Source organism: Lampris incognitus, chromosome 14, assembly GCF_029633865.1.
Source record: "Lampris incognitus isolate fLamInc1 chromosome 14, fLamInc1.hap2, whole genome shotgun sequence".
Lineage (NCBI taxonomy): Eukaryota > Metazoa > Chordata > Actinopteri > Lampriformes > Lampridae > Lampris > Lampris incognitus.
Window position 1 is genome coordinate 36,042,853 of NC_079224.1, and position 20,611 is coordinate 36,063,463.

At 41.3% G+C, this 20,611-nt stretch overlaps 1 protein-coding gene across 1 annotated transcript in view; it reads left to right on the top strand.

Moving 5' to 3' along the window:
- The first annotated feature begins 4,111 nt into the window (after positions 1–4,111).
- The window catches only part of dars2 (aspartyl-tRNA synthetase 2, mitochondrial), a 31,355-nt gene continuing 14,855 nt past the window's right edge, over positions 4,112–20,611 (top strand). The window contains exons 1-8 of the mRNA XM_056293880.1: positions 4,112–4,286; positions 6,009–6,108; positions 8,060–8,126; positions 11,615–11,716; positions 15,482–15,577; positions 15,696–15,819; positions 16,431–16,477; positions 18,879–18,985. Of these exons, the coding sequence (XP_056149855.1) occupies positions 4,112–4,286; positions 6,009–6,108; positions 8,060–8,126; positions 11,615–11,716; positions 15,482–15,577; positions 15,696–15,819; positions 16,431–16,477; positions 18,879–18,985 (818 nt within the window). The remainder of the gene's footprint in view (positions 4,287–6,008; positions 6,109–8,059; positions 8,127–11,614; positions 11,717–15,481; positions 15,578–15,695; positions 15,820–16,430; positions 16,478–18,878; positions 18,986–20,611) is intronic.

Here is a 20,611-nt window from a genome sequence, read left to right on the forward strand (position 1 = left end):
GCTTTCTTCCCAATCCAACATTTTCTGAATATTATAAAGCTGTCTTCCTGTATCATTTATGTCCCAGTATTCTTGTCATACTTTTTGCATTTGTCTCTTTGTAATTGCTTTACCCTCAGCTTTACTGAGCATCTTTATGTTTGCTCAATAATCCAGGTAAGGAAACCGTCACAGAAAGTTTACACTTGGTTTTAAAATGCGAGACACATCACCAAGTTTACACCTGTATTGATCATGCGTCTCCAATTGCGTCCTGCTGACCACTTGTGATCAGATTTCCTTACTTTTTCTTTTTCTAAAATGTTACTGAACAATGTTTTACAAACAAGGCAAGTCAACTATGGCATCAAACATTTGGTCATGTGTCTAAGACAACACATCCACAATCAAAATTCGTAAAGACAAAAGTGAATCAAAATATATAAATCAAACAATACCACACAAACAATAAAGCTAAGATGATAAATTCACATAATTTTGGTCTTCAATATGAATTAAAGGTTGATACATTCAGGGTCATTCAGCAGTTCCTTTGCAGATTTTAAATTCATACGTGTCAGGGATTTACAATACAGACTAAATTCATTACAAAAAGCATTGAAAACGGTGGGGTGATTTGTGTATATAGTGTTTTGCCATTATGAGAATTGTGTTAATCAGCAGATTTTCTCTTTTCTCTCTCATCACCAGTCCATACATTACATCCACATGTGGTTTGAGTTCAGCAGATACATTCTTTGGTTTAAACCATTCTTCCATTTGTTTCCAAAATAGTTGGGAGTGACAACATGCATAGAAAATATGCTCCGTGGTTTCAATATCTGAAATGCAAAATGAACAAACATGATTTTCAAAATTGAATCTTAATCTAAGAAATTCATTGGAGGGATATATATCATTCATTAATTTAAAATGGATTTCCTTAGCTTTGGGTAGTAGGGGATGATGTAAGAAATCCGTTTTTAATCGTAGCACTTTTGCAGGGTCCGTGTCTCTAAAGTCAAGTACTCTAATGATGAACTGGTCTGAGTATAAGTCATTGGACAACGTCTGTCTCATCAGACTGTTGTTACATTTAATATCAGGGAATTTGAATTCTCCAATGTACAGATTTGGCAATGTTGCTGTTGAATTGATATGTAGGACGCCTCTTTTGGCCAAAAGTAAGAATGGTTTTGGGATAGCATTAGTAAGGCTGGCAAACTGTTCAGGACGACAGGAAAAAATCTAATCTAACACAAAAATCATTGTATGCTAACAAGTCTCCATTTGTATCTAAGAGATCTAAAACAGACCAGATATTTCTTTCCATCCATTCTTTGTAGAACAGGGATTTATTGTTATAAAGAATATATCTGTTGTTCCATAGCGGTGTGGAATGAGGACTAAAATTATGGTTGTAAAAACACTCGCCAATATAAGAGGACTTGCTGATGATAGCTGCTAATAGGCAACTTCTTGATGTTATAATCACATTTCAAAAGAAAATCTAACCTCCAATAGCATTGAATAAATCATCTGGAAAAATGTGCCCGATCTATCTGGGGATTTTAAATAGCATTGAAGCCATTTCAATTTTATTGTTCCGTTCATACATTCAAAATCAATGGGTTTTAAACCACCTTCTTCATAGTTTTTAACAAAGACAGGTTTTTTTTGTAGCTAGCGTGTTTTGTTATTCCAAATAAAATTAAAATTTAGTTGATTCACAGCTCTTATAATGTATTGGTTCAATGCCAGGGAGGGTGCAGGATTCTGGAAATACTTTCAACTTTACTGAGGTAAGTGCGGCCAAATATAGTGAGATCTCTTTTCAACCATCCAGTATCTGACCGCTGACCCTGTTGCGGGGATGCTGGAGCCTATTCCAGCGGTCATTGGGCAGCAGGCGGGGAGACACCCTGGACAGGCCGCCAGGCCATCACAGGGCCCACACACACACACACACACACACACACACACACACACACACACACACACACACACACACACGTCTTGTTGGTACCCTTCTGTCGCAAATCACTCCTGAAACTCTTCTCCACCCACTCCACCCTGCCTGCACTCTCTTATTCACCTCTCTCCTGCACTCCCCGTTACTTTGGACAGTTTATTTATACAGCACTTTAAAAAAACACACAGTTACAAAGTGCTTTACACTCCATACACAAAATACGAATAAATACATAAAATAAATTGAATGAATATAAAAACATGGCATCGGGAGTAACAGACCAACAGATGGGTCTCCTGAGGTGCAGTCGTTGGTGTAGAGGGAGAGGAGCAGTGGGAAGAGCACACAGCCCTGGGGAGCATCAGTACTGACTGTCCAGGTGCTGGATGTGATTTTCTTGCAACCAAGAGTTTAAAATATTTTTTACAATTTGTCGATTTCCCTGTCAAGTTTAAAGAGTTTCTTCTAGATTTTTGGTTAGATGTATTCCCAAGTATTTCACCCCTGTTTTAATAGGTATGTTATGAATTGTTTTATGGGTAGTTTTTAACTGGTATACATTTGTTAAGATTGAGAAACAATCCAGAGGCTCTTTTACCATCTACGAAGGCGAATGGACCCCTGAAGCCGGCCTTTTCCAGGCCCCAGGGCCTGGACGAAGTGGGAGCATACTGGCCGAAAGATCACCTGGGAGCTCTGGAATGCAGAATCACACCGATTCAAGTGTTTGGTCCAGTTGGTGTATGATGTCCTCCCAAGCCCTTCCAACCTGTTCAGCTGGGGCCTGGCGGACTCACCTGCTTGTCAAATTTGCCAGAAAAGGATCCTTGGAGCACATCCTGAGCTGCTGACCAAAGGCCTTGGGAGAGTGGTGGTATCGTTGGTGCTATGACCAAGTTCTGCGGGCCGTAGTGGACACCATCTTCACTGGGATCAGCTACAGCAAGCAGCAACACCGAACAAAATGCACCATCGCCTTTGTTTAAGCAGGGGAGAAGCCCCAGCCAAAGGCCCAAGGTGGGCTGCTCGCAACAGCAAGGGACTGGCAGTTCCTGGTTGACCTAGGGAGACAACTGAGGTTCCTGGACACCATCGCAACTACCGCACTCAGCCCAGACATGGTCCTGATGTCTGTTGCAACCAAGCAAGTGGTTTTGCTAGAGCTAACTTTCCCCTGGGAAGATCGGATGGAAGAAGTGTAAGAAAGGAGGAGAGCCAGGTATGCAGATCTGGTAGCTGAGTGTCAGAGGAATGGGTGGAAGGTCCACTGTGAGTCGGTTGAAGTGGGCTGCAGGGACTTTGCAGGTCAGCCCCTTCACCGAGTCCTGGGACTCTTGAGGATATGTGGGCTGCAAAGAAGAAGAGCCATTAGGAACATCTTGGAAGCCGTGGAAAAGGCTTCCTGTTGGTTCTGGGTTGAAGAGGAGTGACACTTGATGTAATGCACTACCTGGACACAAGTCGGGGTTTGATCACCCCTGGCTGGGTTGCTTGGGTGAGGGTGTCTAATGTTAAGATCTGAAACACCTGATGACCTTGTGTTCATTACTGACGATGTGTCCAGGTTGCACCACATGGTGTATCAAAGAACTATTATATTTTTAGTATATAATATAATATAATATTATTATATAATAAAATATAATATATAAGCATGAAAAGTTAAATAAATGATATTATACGTATATAATATAATATATAAGCAATATAATATATAAGCATAAGTTGTCATTTGGCCATAAGAAAGCTCTGTATAGTTGTGACATACCTGTTGTGCATACATACTTACCTCCAGTATTCTATTATTCCATTTATTTATTTATTTTTCTTGGGTTTTGTGTGTGTGTGTGTGTGTGTGTGTGTGTGTGTGTGTGTGTGTGTGTGTGTGTGTGTGTGTGTGTGTGTGTGTGATATATGCAAGTACGAGAAGCTGCTGTAAACCGGAGTCAAATTCCTCGTATGTATAAGCACACTTGGCCACTAGTGGATTCTAATTGTGATGGTGTTACACACCCCAGTACAGTAGGTGGCGGCATACACTGTTGACGTTGGTTTGTAGTCCATCTGTAAAACGAATGAAGAAGAAGAAGAAGCAGAAGAAGATGAAGGTGATGAAACTGGTGGATTTGTCAAACTGAAATCAATGTAATGTCCTTGAAAATGGCAACAAGAATTGGAGTATTTATGCAGCGAACGCTACTTGTGCTCGGAGCTCAAACACTTCGGCATGGCGGCACAGTTTCCACCTCATGTCAAGTACGTCCGATGAACCCTGACATCAGGAGTCTGAGCTGCGCCTCAAACCCCAACAGGCGGCTTGTAAGCTCCACTACAGGTATTAGTCTGGTCCCATGTGTCATTGATTCATTAACCGATTAATTTACATGCGTTCATGGTATGATAAAACTGGTATAGTTGGTATTCGGCTCTTACCAGAGACTGAGTCCCAAATAGTTGGCGTTGTATAGTCGAGAGAGCATTTAAATGGCCAAAATGTAAGCATGAAAACATATTTTTTGAATGTAATATTTCAGACTCCACCGATCAGCCAAAACATTAAAACCACCTGAGGCCACTGCTGTTGTGGAATATCGTTGCCATGAAGGTGTGTACCTGGTCTGCAACGATGCTTAGGTCCCAACTATGCCAGGACCCAATGTTTCCCAGTAGAACATCGCCTGGAACATCACACTTCCTCCACCGCCTTGCCTTCTTCCCATAGTGCATCCTGGTAAATGACACGCACCCGGCCGTAATTCCTCAGACCAGGGCACCTTCTTCCATTGCCCCATGGTCCAGTTTCGAAGCTCACGTGCCCATTGTAGGCGCTTTCGGTGGTGAACAGAGGTCATCATGGGCCCTCTGACCAGTCTGCAGCTACGCAGCCCCATAACGCAGCAAGCTGCGATGCACTGTGTCATGACATCTGTCTATCAGGAATCAGGAATACTTTTTCATTTCGCTTCATGTACTTGTGTACATGTAATGAAACGAAATATCGTTTCCCCCCAGCCCACAGCAGTGCAACACAAAGGTAAAAACATATCCAAAAACTACAAGAACACATAGATCCAAGCTAGAACACATATATCCAAATTAGAACACATATCATATCATAGCCAGCATTAACTTTTTCAGCAATTTGAGGTACAGTAGCTCTTCTTTGGAATCGGACCAGACAGGCTAGCCTTCGCTCCCCATGCACATCAATGAACCTTTGTTGCCTATGACCCAGTCGCCGGTTCACCGGTTTGTCCTGTCTTGGAACACTTTTGGTAGATGCTGACCACTGCATACCGGGAACACCCACATGACCTGCTGTTTTGGAGATGCTCTGACCCAGTCGTCGAGCCATCACAATTTTGGCCCTTGTCAAAGTTGCTCAGATCCTTATGCTTGCCCATTTTTCCTACTTCCAACACATCAACTTCAAGAACTGACTGTTCACTTACTGCCTAATATATCCCACCCCTTGATGGTTACCACTGTAAAAAGTTAATCCATGTTATTCACTTACCTGTCGGTGGTTTTAATGTTTTGGCTGATCAGTGTGTAGTATAGACCCACATGGGTAACTGTTCCAATTTTGGTTCTTGGTTGAGTATCCTTAATATCTATCAGAGAAGATGCATACACACACTCGAACCTGTTCATATCTCAAAGTACCTCATTCAGCAAAAATCCAGAAAAAGGTAGCCCCAGTTCATCCATAGTGCAAGTAAAAGACGAAAGGGTCTCTGAAGGCTCTGGTCAAGATGAATCGCCCACAGTATCAATGTTGAAACAGCAGATTGTGCCCAGTAGATAAGTGGAACATGTTGCAGTGAAATAGTTTTGCCTGAGCAATGAAATAGTTTTGCCTGTTGTGTACAGATTTGCACATTGATCACATTGATATATCAATTTGGTAATGGTTGACAGGATATAAAGCTTTTTCACCACCGTTGTCTATCATACATGTTAGTTTGTGGCTATTTGGATTATTAAAGAAAATAAACATCTAGGCTGCTGGACAGCTTACATAGTCTGTGTGTTTTATGTTGTTTTTTGTCTTGAGGTCCCAGTAGTCTGTCATGGAGGACTCACACCTGTGGAGAGCTGAGATCGAAGCATGTGGGAGAGAAGGTCACTCTTTGTGGTTGGGTCCAGTACCTGAGGTATTATACTAACTAATGCCAGTACTAAAGTTCTGAGATCAAAGAATAATTATGGTATCGTCATTTGATTTGCTATATCAAAATGGGTATTTAAGATATTGAAATGAAAAGTGAAATGATAGTTAATATGCTGTATATTACATGCCTCCTGGTGCAGGAGTGCAGCAGGTGGAAAAACTCAGGATTGTGAATGAATGATTGATTTTATTTCGAACATGTTAAAATAACAAAATAAATAAAATATATAGGCAGGAGTACAAAAACATGGAAATAACAGTGAACATATTTTGCAAACTCTCTGTAACAACACAAATAATAACTAGTCCATGTTCGAAAAGGGCGTAGGATGAAGTGAAGAACTTTGCTGGTCCTACCCCTTTTTTATAGATTATCAATCAAATCAAAACAAAACAAAACTTTCAAAACAAAAGTGGGAAAAAAAGGAAAGAAAGACCAATACATATGTGACGGAGGGCTAAGACGAAGAAAAGGGCCAACGACGCCACCTGGGGAATTGCACACCAGGAAATACTATTTCTCTTTAAAACCAGAATTAAGGATTTGGAGCTTAGCCAGGCAAACAGATTCGCTACTGATGAAGGACAGAGACGTGGTTCAAAAATATAAATACTTAGTTTAATTAATCAAAACAAGAAAGGACCGGAACTGGAGCTGCTAAGGAAATCAAGAAAAAAATGATTAAAACCAACATGAAGCAATTGAATCTTTATTACAAATAATTTTGTAAAAAGGTTATTTTAATACAAATGAGAAAAAAAAATCCACTTTAAGATACCAAAAAAAATGCCCAGCCTAAACAAATAATGGTAACCAAACTAGAAAGCTAGGCTGAGGCCAACTGTGGAAGGCAGACTAACTGAGGAGTGCCCAGGGGTGCTACCAATCCTCACCTAACGTGCAGCACAGCAGACTGGTGAACTCTCCACACGTGTCCCGGTGCTCCTACTCACGCACACACACGAAGGGACCTCACCACAAGTGCCTAGCCTCCCACAAGATGACACTCAGACCGCTGAGGGAAATAACTAACAAAATAAATCAAATAGGTCAACAAAAAACCAAACTAAAGAAGGGCCAACCCAGTTAGTAATCAAATAAACTAAAGCAAACAAAAGAAACAAAACAGCAGCAGGTGAACCGCCTCTAGCAGGGGACCTTGACGCCAGGAAATACTCCTGATAACCAGCACAACAGTGGCAGCAAACACTAGGGGTTCCACACTAGAAGTTCAGGAACTGCAGCACCAACTACCAGACACATCAGAGGCCGAGGAAGAGAGAAGGAAAAAAGGACTGCACAGGTGGCTTAGATAACCTGGCCGTAATGAGGAGATTGGCTGAGGGAGGAGTCAGGCCTGGAGCTGCATTCACAACCACTCAACCTACCAGTGAAGCATTCCCCACCACACATAGAAATCAAATTAAACAAAATGGCACAAGTCAAACAAACCTCTTTGTTCATCCATCCTATATCTGTTCAATATGTTATTTTTGAAAACTGCTGGGATAGGCTCTAGCATACCCGCGACCCTGAGAGCAGGATAAGTAGTTTGGATTATGGATGGATGGATGTTTAAACTTACTTAAATACTGTAAATACTGTTAGTTTTCCAGAGAGAGAGAGATATTGTGTGGTCTTGTGGAGCTGAATGAATGACGTACTTCGCGATCTGTTTCCTTTGAGGCTAAGTGGATAAAACATGGAACTAATACTGTCGGGTTAAGCAGGTCATCATACTGTAGCTCAACTGTAGTTCCCTGTGTTGCACTGCCCTAACACTGCACGGGTCAGGTTTAAGGCTTCCACAAGGGCCACAAATGCACAAATGTGTGGTGTCAGATTACTTGAAAGGTACTTTTGATGGTGGATGGTGTTTTACTTTGGTGTATATTAAGCATGTCGTTTTTGTTTTGTTTTTTTCCTCCTCCAGACAAAACTTGTTTGTCATCCTGCGAGATTTCAGTGGCTTAACGCAAATTCTAATTCCTCAGAATGAGGTAAGGGTAAAAACATTCAAGCACAGCATTGTAAATTAACTTAATGTTGTTACTATAACTAGTACAATCACAATATTATTCACACAGCACTTTCCAAGTCAAGCATAAAAGGTATAAAATGCTTTCAAAAAATTGAAGCGAAAATAATGTATGACATTCAAAAAAGGTTGAATCAGTCCATCCGGATACAACTTTTATTGACAGATATGTTTCATCACACAACTAAGGGCCCAGGCACACCAAACTGACATCAGAGAACTAGTGGCGACGAAGGCCGACTGTTGCATCACCTCACATTGCCTGCGTCTGGGCCAAAAAGTAGTACTTGAACACACTGCAAAGACCACAGCCAGCGGCCAACTAGCATGTAAGTTCTGCACCTGCGTGAGAGGAAATAACTCTCCGTACCAGTAGGTGGCGGTACTCTGTATTTGTCACTCAACTCTCGCTCACTACAGACGGTGTTGTAATATAGCTACTTCTAATCAAGAATACGTCTGATAAAAAGTTGCAAATGGCATTGTCAGCCCTTGGTCTTTTGGTTGTGGAAGAAGAAAGGAAGAGGCGGAGGTGAAAAATAAGGAGAAATTGTGCTAAATGGGTGAAATCATCGATATTACAGCGACAGGCTCAAGGGGCTTTCCCGAACCTGTGTCTAGAGCTGGAGACAAATGAAACCTCCAATTTTAAAAATTTCGTTCAGCTCTTTCCTGTTCAGAGCCTTCTGTGTGTGGCCTCTTGACTTTATTGTTTGTTTGCTTTCGTAACTCACGTCTCTCTTCTCGGGCACTAATTTGCTAAGCTGAACAGTCAATCAGAGTGAGCTCTCTCACCGATGGGCTGATTCAACATGCTGAACTGGCCGAAAAGCCGCCGACAGGGGTCCGACTAGTACCAACGGTGCGGGACACACTGCAAAAACTAGGGCTACAGACGCTCACAGACGGCCCAACACTGGCCGACAGCCAACCGTCGGCCTGGTGTGTCACAGCCTTAAGTGACCTCTTTCTTCAGTCTAGACTGACTGCAGGTATCCCCACCCCCTATAAACAATACAGTTGTATAAGACCGAAACCAACGACCAGTTTCATATGCAAATATAGGTGCAAATACAGGCGCCCACTCCCCCTCCCCCCGGTTCAGGGATGGTCATTCCCTCTTAACATAGACGGTCTCTTTGACTCCTTGTTCAAACCAGCGTTCTTCCCTATCAAGGATGTGCACATCCTCATCCTTGAAAGAGTGGCCACTGGCCTGTAGATGGGTGTAGACTGCGGCGGAGTCCTGGCCTGATGTGTTAGCTCTTCTGTGTTGTGCCATCCTCGTGGCCAGCATCTGTTTGGTTTCCCCGATGTACAAGTAACTGCAATCCTCCTGGCACTTAACCATGTACACTATATTGCTCTGTTTGTGCCAAGGGATGTGATCCTTGGGGTGGACCAACTTCTGTTGCAGAGTGTTTTGGGGCTTGAAAGCAACTGAAATGCGGTGTTTGGAAAATACATGTCTCAGCTTTTCCGACACTCCTGCCACATATGGAATCACCACCGGTTTATGCTTAGGCAGTGGTTGTCCTTCTCTCTTCGGTCGGCTGGTGCACTCTTTGGGTGTCTTCCTGGCTTTGACAAACACCCAGTTAGGATAACCACACTTAACCAAGGCCTGTTTAATGTCAGATTTCTCCCCTTCCCCGGTGGCTGTGTCAGTGGGGATGTTGTCAGCTTGGTGGTACAGCATCCTGATGACTCCTAGTTTGTGTTCCAGTAGATGATGAGAGTCAAACAAGTACTGATCTGTGTGTGTTGATAAGAGTACATCTGTCACCATCTTACAGTGCTGTGGTTGCAAACATTCCCAAATACACATGGCCATTGAAACTCTTGTTAATGGTCATACCCATATTTGCATATGAAACTGGTCTTGGTATCGGTCATTATGCAACTATATTGTTTATAAGGGGTGGGGATACCTGCAGTCAGTTTAGACTGAAGAGGTCACTTAGTTGAGTGATGAAACGTATCTGTCAATAAATGTTGTATCCAGATGAACTGATATAACCTTCTTTGGTTTTCTTACCTGTATTATTGAGCATGCATCAAGACATAATGTATGACATTTAAAAAAAAAAGACCACATCAAGAGGTACCGAAGAAAACTAAGGCTGCACTTCATTTAGTTTAATTTACCTTGATACATCTTTGCTAATAATCAAAATATGTTCCTATAAGTTTGCACATGCAAGGAATTTATCTTGATGAGTTGCTCAGAAAGAACATTGAAAAGATGTAACACAACATTACAAAAATGCAGACGGTAAATTGAAATTTAGGGATCTTTCCTATCAAGAATGGTAAGTGGTTATCTAACAAGTTGATATTAGAAGAGGTTTAAAGCTCTAGTATACTTGCTGAAGAAATACTATTTGGCTCATCGGCACAGGCAGGAGGACACCATTGCAGGGTAGAAAAGAGTGCTGAACTACTCTTCATTCTTTTCACATAAGCCTATAATGCACAATCATCCACCACTGGTCTATGGTGTCACATGACTGACCATGTTGTTTTGTGGGGTGATTGTCTACAGTTCTTTTTTCCTATATTGACTTTGTTTTAATCTGTCGAACAACTCGTGATTGACAAGTGGTACCAGGCACAGCAAACCCTACCCCTTGAAGTCAATTAGGCATCTTGGGCAGAATCCGTTTCTGCCAGTAACCGAAACCAAGTGTCTGTTTCTATTTGTTTCTGTGTTACAACCTTCTGAAATGCCATGATTTGGAGTCTGAACACTGAAGGTCACTCAAAGTGAAAGGTCGTCATTGTGTCAGATGTAAGCGCTTGAGTGGAACTTACTATCTGCCAATAATAGTAATTCAGTGGCTATGTGGAGTTGTTCATGATTAATAGTTAAATTTTAGATATAAAGGGCATCTGGGTAGCATAGCGGTCTATTCCGTTGCCTACCAACATAGGGATTGCCGGTTCGAATCCCCTCTTACCTCCGGTGGTCGGGCGTCCCTACAGGCACAATTGGTTTTGTCTGCAGGTGGGAAACCGGATGTAGGTATGTGTCCTGGTTGCTGCACTAGTGCCTCCTCTGGTCGGTCGGGGTGCCTGTTTGGGGGGGGGGGACTGGGGGGAATAGTGTGATCCTCCCATGCGCTACGTCCCCCTGGCGAAACTCCTGTCTGTCATGTGAAAAGCAGCTGGCGACTCCACATGTATTGGAGGAGGCATGTGGTAATCTGCAGCCCTCCCCGGATCAGCAGAGAAGGTGGAATAATTAGCCGGATAAAATTGGGGAGAAAAGGGGGGAGGGGTCAAAAAAAAATTAGATATAAAGATATAAACACATGTGTATGTAACTATATTTTTGACTGGGGTTCAGATTTTTTGATCGTTGAGTTTTCTGTCACCTTTTACACTGACACCTTTTTAGGGTTTTATTTGTGTATATGTAACCAGTCTCTTTTTTCGCTCTGTATTTAGTCTGGACAACATTTAACAGCAACACTGTGTGATCTCACAGTCGAGTCTGTCATTAAGGTTACGGGAACAATCAGCCGGAGACCAGAGGGGCAGGAGAACAAGGTGTGTTGCTGTGTTGCTTTGTTTGTGACTGTTTCACTCAGGATGGGAGAGCATCTTGGTCCATCAGTATGTTCATGTCAGTGCAGATGAGGGCTCGAGGGCAGATGATGGAGCATATGTGTTCCACCTGAGTTTTAAGGACAAAGTAGGAAGGAAGGACCATCTCAATTTAGACCTTTATCGGGACTCAGAGCTCAAATTCGAGTCTGACTACTGTATGGTGCTTTTGTTTATCCAGTGTCCTTACAACTGGCTTTTATTGCATTGGGATTTATTGTGTTGAAGACTATACTGAGTTTGGACACATGCTGCAAACCAACCAACCAGAGTGAACGGGACTTCAACAAACAAAGTTTGGTAAACTCGATTGAATTAAACTGAACAAATCCTCTCATTAGGGACTTAATTTCTATTTCATGCATTTTAAATGTTAAGGAGTCAATTTCACCGGTGACCCCTCACCTACATTTGCTCTCCTATGTACCTTTTCATTGTGGGTTGACAACCTAAATTAATCACAGCTTTTAATGCTAGCACTCCCAGTATGTGTTGGCTAAATGTGAGTTTTGCAAAAATTTCTAAGAATTTATTAAAAGTATGTATAATATAAGGTGGACTACTGATTAGCTATTAGTTATTGATTAGACAACTGATGAGTTATAATGGCTTCAGAGATCTGTAAGGCATAGTCAAGAAATATCCTTTTTTATTTTAAATATTTTATTTTCAGTTTTTCAGTTTTATATTCAAGTAACACGCAAATAAGATAAAATCAACAGACAAAAAACAAAAACAACAACAAAAAGGAAAAAAAAGGGGGAAAAAAAGCTGCCAGACATATATAGGTATAAAATATAACTTACACAGTATTACAAGAGTACAGATAAAAGGTAAAGAGTACCGGGTTGCATCACTACAGACTGTAATTAAAAATCTTTTTTTTTTAGATAGTCAATGAATGGACCCCATATGCTCAAGAATCTGTTGGGTGCTTTAGATTTATGGAAGCATTTTTTCTCCATCGGTATGATTATGATCATTTCATTTAGCCATTTCTGGATCTTTTTTTTTTGGCAGCTACCATGCCAACCGTCAGTGCAGATTGTTCCTCAGGTGTATAGCTTAAAGCAGTCTCTGAGCATCTAAAGAGTGCCAGTTCTGGATCAGGAGGAATGTCCCTTTCATAGACTCCGGAGATCCACTGAAATATTTCACACCAAAATTTGTGTAAATGAGGATAGAGCCAAAAAAGATGCACAAGAGAACCTTCTTCAACTTTGCATCTATCACACAATGGAGAAACGGCTAGGTAAATTGTGTGTAGTTTGGTCTTTGAATAGTGGAGTCTATGGATGACTTTGAATTGGATCGGTTTATATCTGACATTGGTTGAGCAAGTTTGGATTCTAGTCAAACCTACATTCCAAATGTCGTCAGACACTTCAAGATTCAGCTCAGTAGACCAGGCTTCCTTCAGATGGTTAGTAGATACAGAGGTGGTAAACAGACACACCAAGTGAGACATCAGATGTTTGGAGTCCAGAGGAAGCTGCAGGAGGTCATAGAATGGCCAACTCTGGCCTGTTTTCAAAATTTGGAATTTTGTCTTTGACATAATGCCTAATTGGAGATAATGAAAGAAGTGGGAGTTAGGGATGTTAAATTTTGTTTTCAACTGATTAAATGACGCAAACTTTTTATCTATATATAAATATCCAAGGGTCACAATACGCCTGTCCCTCCAGACAGCAAACGCCCCATCTGTCTGAGATGGCAAAAAGGAATGGTTATTACATATAGGAGTGTATATCGAGACATTAGGCAGTTTGTTAAAATTTCTGATCTGATTCAGAATCCTAAGAGAGTTTCTTAAAATAGAATTATTGCCAATCAATTTATCAGAGGATTCTGTCTTGGAAAAAAGTAGAGTACAAAGGGAAGAGTTTTTTTTAAAAACTGCTGTAGTTTCAGTGTTTAGCCACATGGGGGCTTCTGAGATGCCTTATCTGGGAATCCCCATTGCCAGTAAATCAAAGCCCTTGCATTGTTTGCCCAATAATAGTTCCTAAATACAGGAAGTTCTAAGCCTCCCTCATTTATTGGCTTTTGCAGATGTGCTTTTGCTATGCAATGAGCTTTATATCCCCAAACAAATGGAAAGATAATGGAGTCCAGTTTCTTAAAAAAGATGATGTCAGAAAGATTGGCAGATTCTGAAATAAGTACAAAAATCTGGGGAGAGACACCATCTTAATTGTGTTGATACGCCTCACCGTAGACAATGGCAGAATCCTCCACTTCTCTATGTTCAGTTTAAGCTTTGTGAGCATATCGGCAAAATTGAGTTTGAATAAGAGTTTGGGATTTCGTGGTATTATGAGCTCTAGATATGTCACATGATCATACTTAAGTTTAAATAGTAGAGTGTTAAGGAAATCTGCGTCTATACTGTCCAATAGTGGCATGAACTCACTTTTACCTCAAATAATTGTGTAACCAGAGAGTTTGCCAAATGATTTAACAAAATCTAACAAGGGAGGAACAGAGGCTTCTGCTTCTGGGTCGGTGAGATATATCAATGTATCATCAGCATAAAGGCTCACATGGCTTTCCAGGTTTCCTATCTGAATACCCCTGATACTGGAATGATTCTTAATTCCTTTTGCAAGGGGCTCAAGGGCTATGTCGAAAAGTAAGGGAGATAGAGGATCCCCCTGATTGACCCCACATTGTAAGTCAAAAGGCCCAGATCTGTCACTATTGGTGAGGATAGAGGATGATGGGCAGAGATACAGCATTGTGACCCATGCATTAAAGGAATCCCCAAACCCAAATCTTTGAAGTGTTTCAAACATATAGGGCCACTCTATCTGATCAAATGCCTTTTCGGCATCGAGGGACACGATGGCCACTCCAGAGTCCCCAACCTGGCTGGTATATAAATTGTCCAGAAGCCTATGTACATTGCAAAATGAGAATCTACCTGGGATAAACCCTGTTTGGCCAGGGTGTTTAATTGACAAAATATGCCTCCCCAATCTGCTAGTATTTTTGTAACCAACTATTGATCAAAGTTGAGGACAGTGATGGGTCTGTAACTTCCGGGTTCTGTTTCCCCCTTACTTTTTTTTAACAAAATACATATATTTGCCTCGTGTAGGGACTTAGGCAATGTTATTTTTAATGGAATCGCTAATCATCCGGAGTAAAAGTGGGGCAAGTGTCTTATGACACAATCAAACCCATCTGGGCCTCGCGCTTTACCGGAGGGAAACGTTCTAATTGCCTCGATTAATTCGCTCCCCGAAAAATTTAAATCCAATTCTAACCTAGCTGACTCATCCAGTTTTGGCAGATCAAGAGAGTCGAAGAAGCTGGCAAAGTCTGCACTAGTGGCCTGAGACTTCGCGGTGTATAATTCTGAATAAAATTCTTTAAATTGGTTGTTTATTTCTCTATGGTTAATTAACAAATCACCTGTTTTGGATTTAATTTTATGAATTGCACGGCTTGCCTGTGCCCCCTTTAATTGTCTGACCAACAGCCTCTCCAGTTTGTCACCCAACAGAAATATCCATTCGATGTTCTCATGATTTGATGTGTTTGTAAAGTTACAGACTTCTTGGATTAGTAACTTTAGGTCTTCACTTGTTACGGTTTTTTAGTTGTTTTTACATCTACGGCTTATTTTTTCATTTGTAGACATGGCCATAAAAAGATTTTATTGAGTGTGCCTCATCTTTCATGTTGTTCTGTGCGTGCAAGGAAATGCCAACAGGAGAAATAGAAGTTTTGGCTGAGAGTGTTGAGGTCCTTAATATGTGCAAGAAGCTTCCTTTTGAAATCAAAGACTTTGTCAAGGTAAGTAGATTCATTATACACCTGTAACATTATAAATGAGAAGATGATTATCGTTAAAGTAGTTTTCAGTGTTGTTCATGCTTGTAATTAGTAGGATTATTTTCCCTGTTTTGCCCAGAAATCAGAGGCTTTGCGGCTGCAGTATCGCTACCTGGACCTGCGCTCCACGCAGATGCAACACAACCTCAGACTGAGATCTCAATTAGTGATGAAAATGAGAGAATACCTCTGTAATGTTCACGGTAAAGGAAAGCTTTGTGTAATAACCAGTTTTACAATAGCATATCTGCAACACAGCATGTAGAATGGCAGACGAATATTATTAACAATTCAAATTTGTTTTAAAGAAAAAAAAATCCATCTTGGGAGTGAATATGGACGCTGTGGTATTGAGAAAAATTTGGTTACAAATTGTCAGTTTTCTTACACCCTCACATTTCCCCCCTGAATTTCAGCCTTGTTTTTGCAAGGTCACAATTATTCAGACTCATTACCCATCAAAGTTGTGTACATTTCCCTTCCACGAGAAATTTTAATTATATTGTAGGAAATAAGCAGTAGCTGACAAACTGTTAAAATAATATTTGTTTACTATTTTTTTTACCGTATATCACAGTTTTCTGTGAATTGTTGTGATCTGTAGCCTAAATATCCATTGGTGATGAAGCTGAGATGATTGAAGGTCTCTGTAATCAGAGTGTGTGTGTATATTCCACCTTGCCAGGCCGAATGGCACTATAGAAATAATTGATTTGAATTGGTTTTAGAAAAAAAATTATGTTTTATCAGTTGCTTTTCTGCTAAAATCATTGGAAAAGCATTGTTTATTTATTTATTTTTTCCTATCTTGCAGGTTTTGTGGATGTGGAAACGCCTACATTATTCAAAAGAACACCAGGGGTAGGAGTCCTTCTACCCCAACCACTTCAGTAACACAGACATAGGTTTACAATCACCTTCTTTTGCCAAGTACATGTACAAAAACATTAAAAACAGTTTACAGAACACCTTCTATCCATTTTAAGGGAAATCACTACCATCATTTTTGCTTTTCAGTAATTGTAAAACATTAACAAGCTAATCTGCCAAAGTGTTTTAACTGTCAATAAGCAATTTAGACAGCTGACTTAAATTTAAGATTACAATCACTCATTTTGATTTTATCTGTCATTTCATGCTGTCAATCATTTTGTGAGAGTAGGTACATTATTTAAACGGTTGAGATCTAATTTTTAATTTAAAGTCCAACTCTCAGGTTAACAGCTTGTTTTCATGAATTCATGGCAAAAAGAGTTGGCATCTCATTCCATTTTTTTCTCTTTTATGTCACTTAGGGCAAGATTCAAGATTTAGTTTATTGTCATTTTCCTTATGTACCTGCATACATAAAGAAATGAAATGCCATTCATCCCATAGCAGTGCAACAGAAAAGACAAAATATCTATTTATAAAATTTCCCTAAAAATTATGCCACTAAAAGCATAAAAAACAGAAAGAAAAACAAAAACAAAATTAAAAAAAAAAACACAAACGGTTAACACAGCCATTAAAGTGCAACACAGTCAATTAAAGTACAACACAGTCCAGTTTCAGTTCAAGGTTGACACAATTTGGACTCAAAATGTGGACACTTTTTTTTTTACCCCCCCTTTTCTCCCCAATTGCACCCAGCCAATTATCCCACTCTTCCCGATCTCTGCTCCAGCCCCTCTGCCGAACCAGGGAGGGCTGCAGACTACCACATGCTTCCTCTGATACATGTGGAGTTGCCAGCCGCTTCTTTTCACCTGACAGTGAGGCATTTCGCCAGGGGGATGTAGCGCATGGGATGATCACAGTATTCCCCCCAGTTCCCCCTCCCCCTGAACAGGCGCCTCGACCGACTGACCAGGGGAGGCACTAGTGCAGCGACCAAGACACATACCCACATCCGGCTTCCCACCCACAGACATGGCCAATTGTGCTGTAGGGACGCCCAACCAAGCCGGAGGCAACACGGGGATTCGAACTGGCAATCCTCATGTTGGTAGGCAGTGGAATAGACTGCTACACTAGCCGGATGCCCGGTCTGTACTTTCAACACACTCAAGCCGTGTTGGTAGGCAATGAAATAGACTGCCATGCCACCTTGACACCTGGGACACAGTTTGTTAATGATCCTGACTGCTTGTGGGTGGGCGCTATTTAGCATTCTGCAGGATTTAGCACATATGCTCCTGTAACTTTTCCCAGACAGCAGGAGAGAAAACAGATTGTGAGAAGGGTTGTGGGAATCCTTAATGATGCTGGAGGCTCTGCAAACACAGTGTTGATGGTAAATCTCCAGCAGGAAAGGGAGAGGGGCACCAATGATCTTGCTAGCTGTCTTCACTATCCTGTTCAGCTGGTGTCCTTTGGTTGCTTTGCAGTTACCGAACCATTAAGTGAGACCATAGGTTAGAATGCTTTCAATGGTGCCCCTGTAGAAGGTGATGAGTGCTGGAATGGGAAGACTTGCCCTTTTAAGACTCCGGAGGGGATGGAGCTGCTGTTGAGCCTTTTTAATGATGGCCAAGGTGTTAATGGTTGAGGTCAGGTCGTCCGCCAGGTGCACTCCTGGGAACGTGATGTTACTGACCCTCTCCACAGCGGCAGCATGGTCAGCAGCGTACAATGGTGCCTGCCTGTCCTCCTGAAGTCAATCACCATCTCTTGTTTTATTTACTTTAAGGGAGAGATTGTGGGATTCGCACCATGCCATCATATCTGGTCATATCTGCAGTGTTCAACTGAGCTAAAAAAAAAAAGACCCGCAAGTTGGACTTTAAAACTATTAATTTTGAGCATTATTGTATGTTATTGACTTCAGACATTTGGCCAACAAAGACTTGACGTATTACACAATACACACAACTACCTGAACAGCACATCACATCCAAGGCAAAAATACACAAGCACGTCAGAACAGGAATGTAATAATAATAATAAGATTAAACTTTAATTTATAAATCACACCTTTCTAAACAACGTTACAAGGTGCGTTACACAACAGGATAAAATAATGCACATAGTCAAGATAAATTGTTAGCACAGTCTTGGTTTTGAGTCAGCTGTCAGGCTCCATTAAAGAAAGTCTGTAGCCTTGTCATGGATCTAATTTTCCTTGTTCCTGTCTGATGATTTTTTTTTTTAATGTCATTTCATATTTTTGCCAAAATCCTTTTAAACAATGTCAAAGAAATATGTGTCACCAAAATTACATGACATCTTCTTCCTGTGTTACAAATTTGGATACCTAGCATTGTCTACATTTGTATTTTAGGGGGCCAAAGAGTTTTTGGTTCCTTCCAGAGAAGCAGGTCGGTTCTACTCACTACCACAGAGCCCACAGCAGTTTAAACAGCTTCTGATGGTTGCTGGTATAGACAGGTGTGCACATAACACACACAAACACACATGCAGACACTGAAATATATAGATACACACACACACACACACACACACACACACACATGCATGCAAACACTGAAAAATTAAGTCTTACTGTCTCTCTCCCTGTTCTTGAGACTTGTGAATACCAACCAACCCTCTCTATCCATGCCCCTTCCTTTCACTCTTGTCCATTAGCTGAAACCTCTTGGATTGATTAAACTAAAATTTGATGAGGCGTCCGAGTAGCGTAGCGGTCTATTCCGTTGCCTACCAACACAGGGATCATCGGTTCGAATCCCCGTGTTACCTCCAGCTTAGTTGGGCATCCCTACAGACACGATTGTCAGTGTCTGCAGGTGGGAAGCTGAATATGGGTATGTGTCCTGGTTGCTGCACTAGCGCCTCCTCTGGTCAGTCAGGGCACCTGTTCAGGGGGGAGGGGGAATGGGGGGAATAGCGTGATCCTCTCATGTGCTAAGTCCCCCTGGCGAAACTCCTCACTGTCAGGTGAAAAGAAGCGGCTGGTGACTCCACATGTATCGGAGGAGGCATGTGGTAGTCTACAGCCCTGCCTGTATCAGCAGAGGGGGTGGAGCAGCAACAAGGACGGCCCAGAAGAGTGGGGTAATTGGACGGGTACAGTTGGGGAGAAAAGGGGGGGGGGATTTGATGCATTTTGAATAGCAGATTGACTCAAACTATTGTTGCATCACAAAAGACAATTCACCACTGGTTTTAATTTGTGTACAGAATTGATATCAAAAGAAATATCAACAATCCTGAAGTTCTCTTTAGGGTAATTGATTCTCCTGTTAATGGTCCCTCCACTTTATTTTTTTGAACCTGATGTTGAGTTGTCTGAAAATTTCTCACTCATTTTGTAAATAAGGCGGAGAATATCAGGTCTCAAATCCAGCCTGGCCCTTGCATACGTTCCATTCCCCATGTTAATTCTGCCTCTTTTACCCAGTTCCAAGCAGTTACAATTTCAGCGTTAGAGAGTACAGTCTCCAATATGAACTCCTCCTCCTGCATCTTAGACATCATTCCCACTAAACTGCTCAAGGAGGTATTTTCAACTGTTAGCCCCATTATTCTGCAAATTCTTAATGATTCTCTGGCCTCTGGTTCTTTTCCACAGTTTTAAGCATACCATTGTTTACCCATTGCTTAAGAAACCTAATTTAGATCCCCTGTCCTTAAGTAACTACAGATCAATCTCCAAATTGTATTTTTTATCTAAAGTTCTGTAGAGAGTAATTTCATCTCAATTGATTTCTTTTATGAACACTAATAGTGTTTTTAAGTCTCCAGTCTGGTTTTAGAGCACTTCATAGTACCAAGACAGCTCTACTTAAAGTCACTAATGACCTACTACTGACTGAAAACAGAGGTGACTGCTTGATTTTAGTTCTTTTAGGCTTAAGTGCTGCCTTTGACACAGTCGATCACAGCATCCTCTTAGATCGCTTAGAGACTTGGGTTGGCATCAAGGGCTCGGTTCTTAGTTTATTACGCTCTTACCTTACCAACAGAACTTTTCTGTTCTGGGTAACTCTACTTACTTGATGGCTCAGTTGAGTTGTGGTGTCTCTCAAGGCTCAGTTCTTGGCCCCCTTCTGT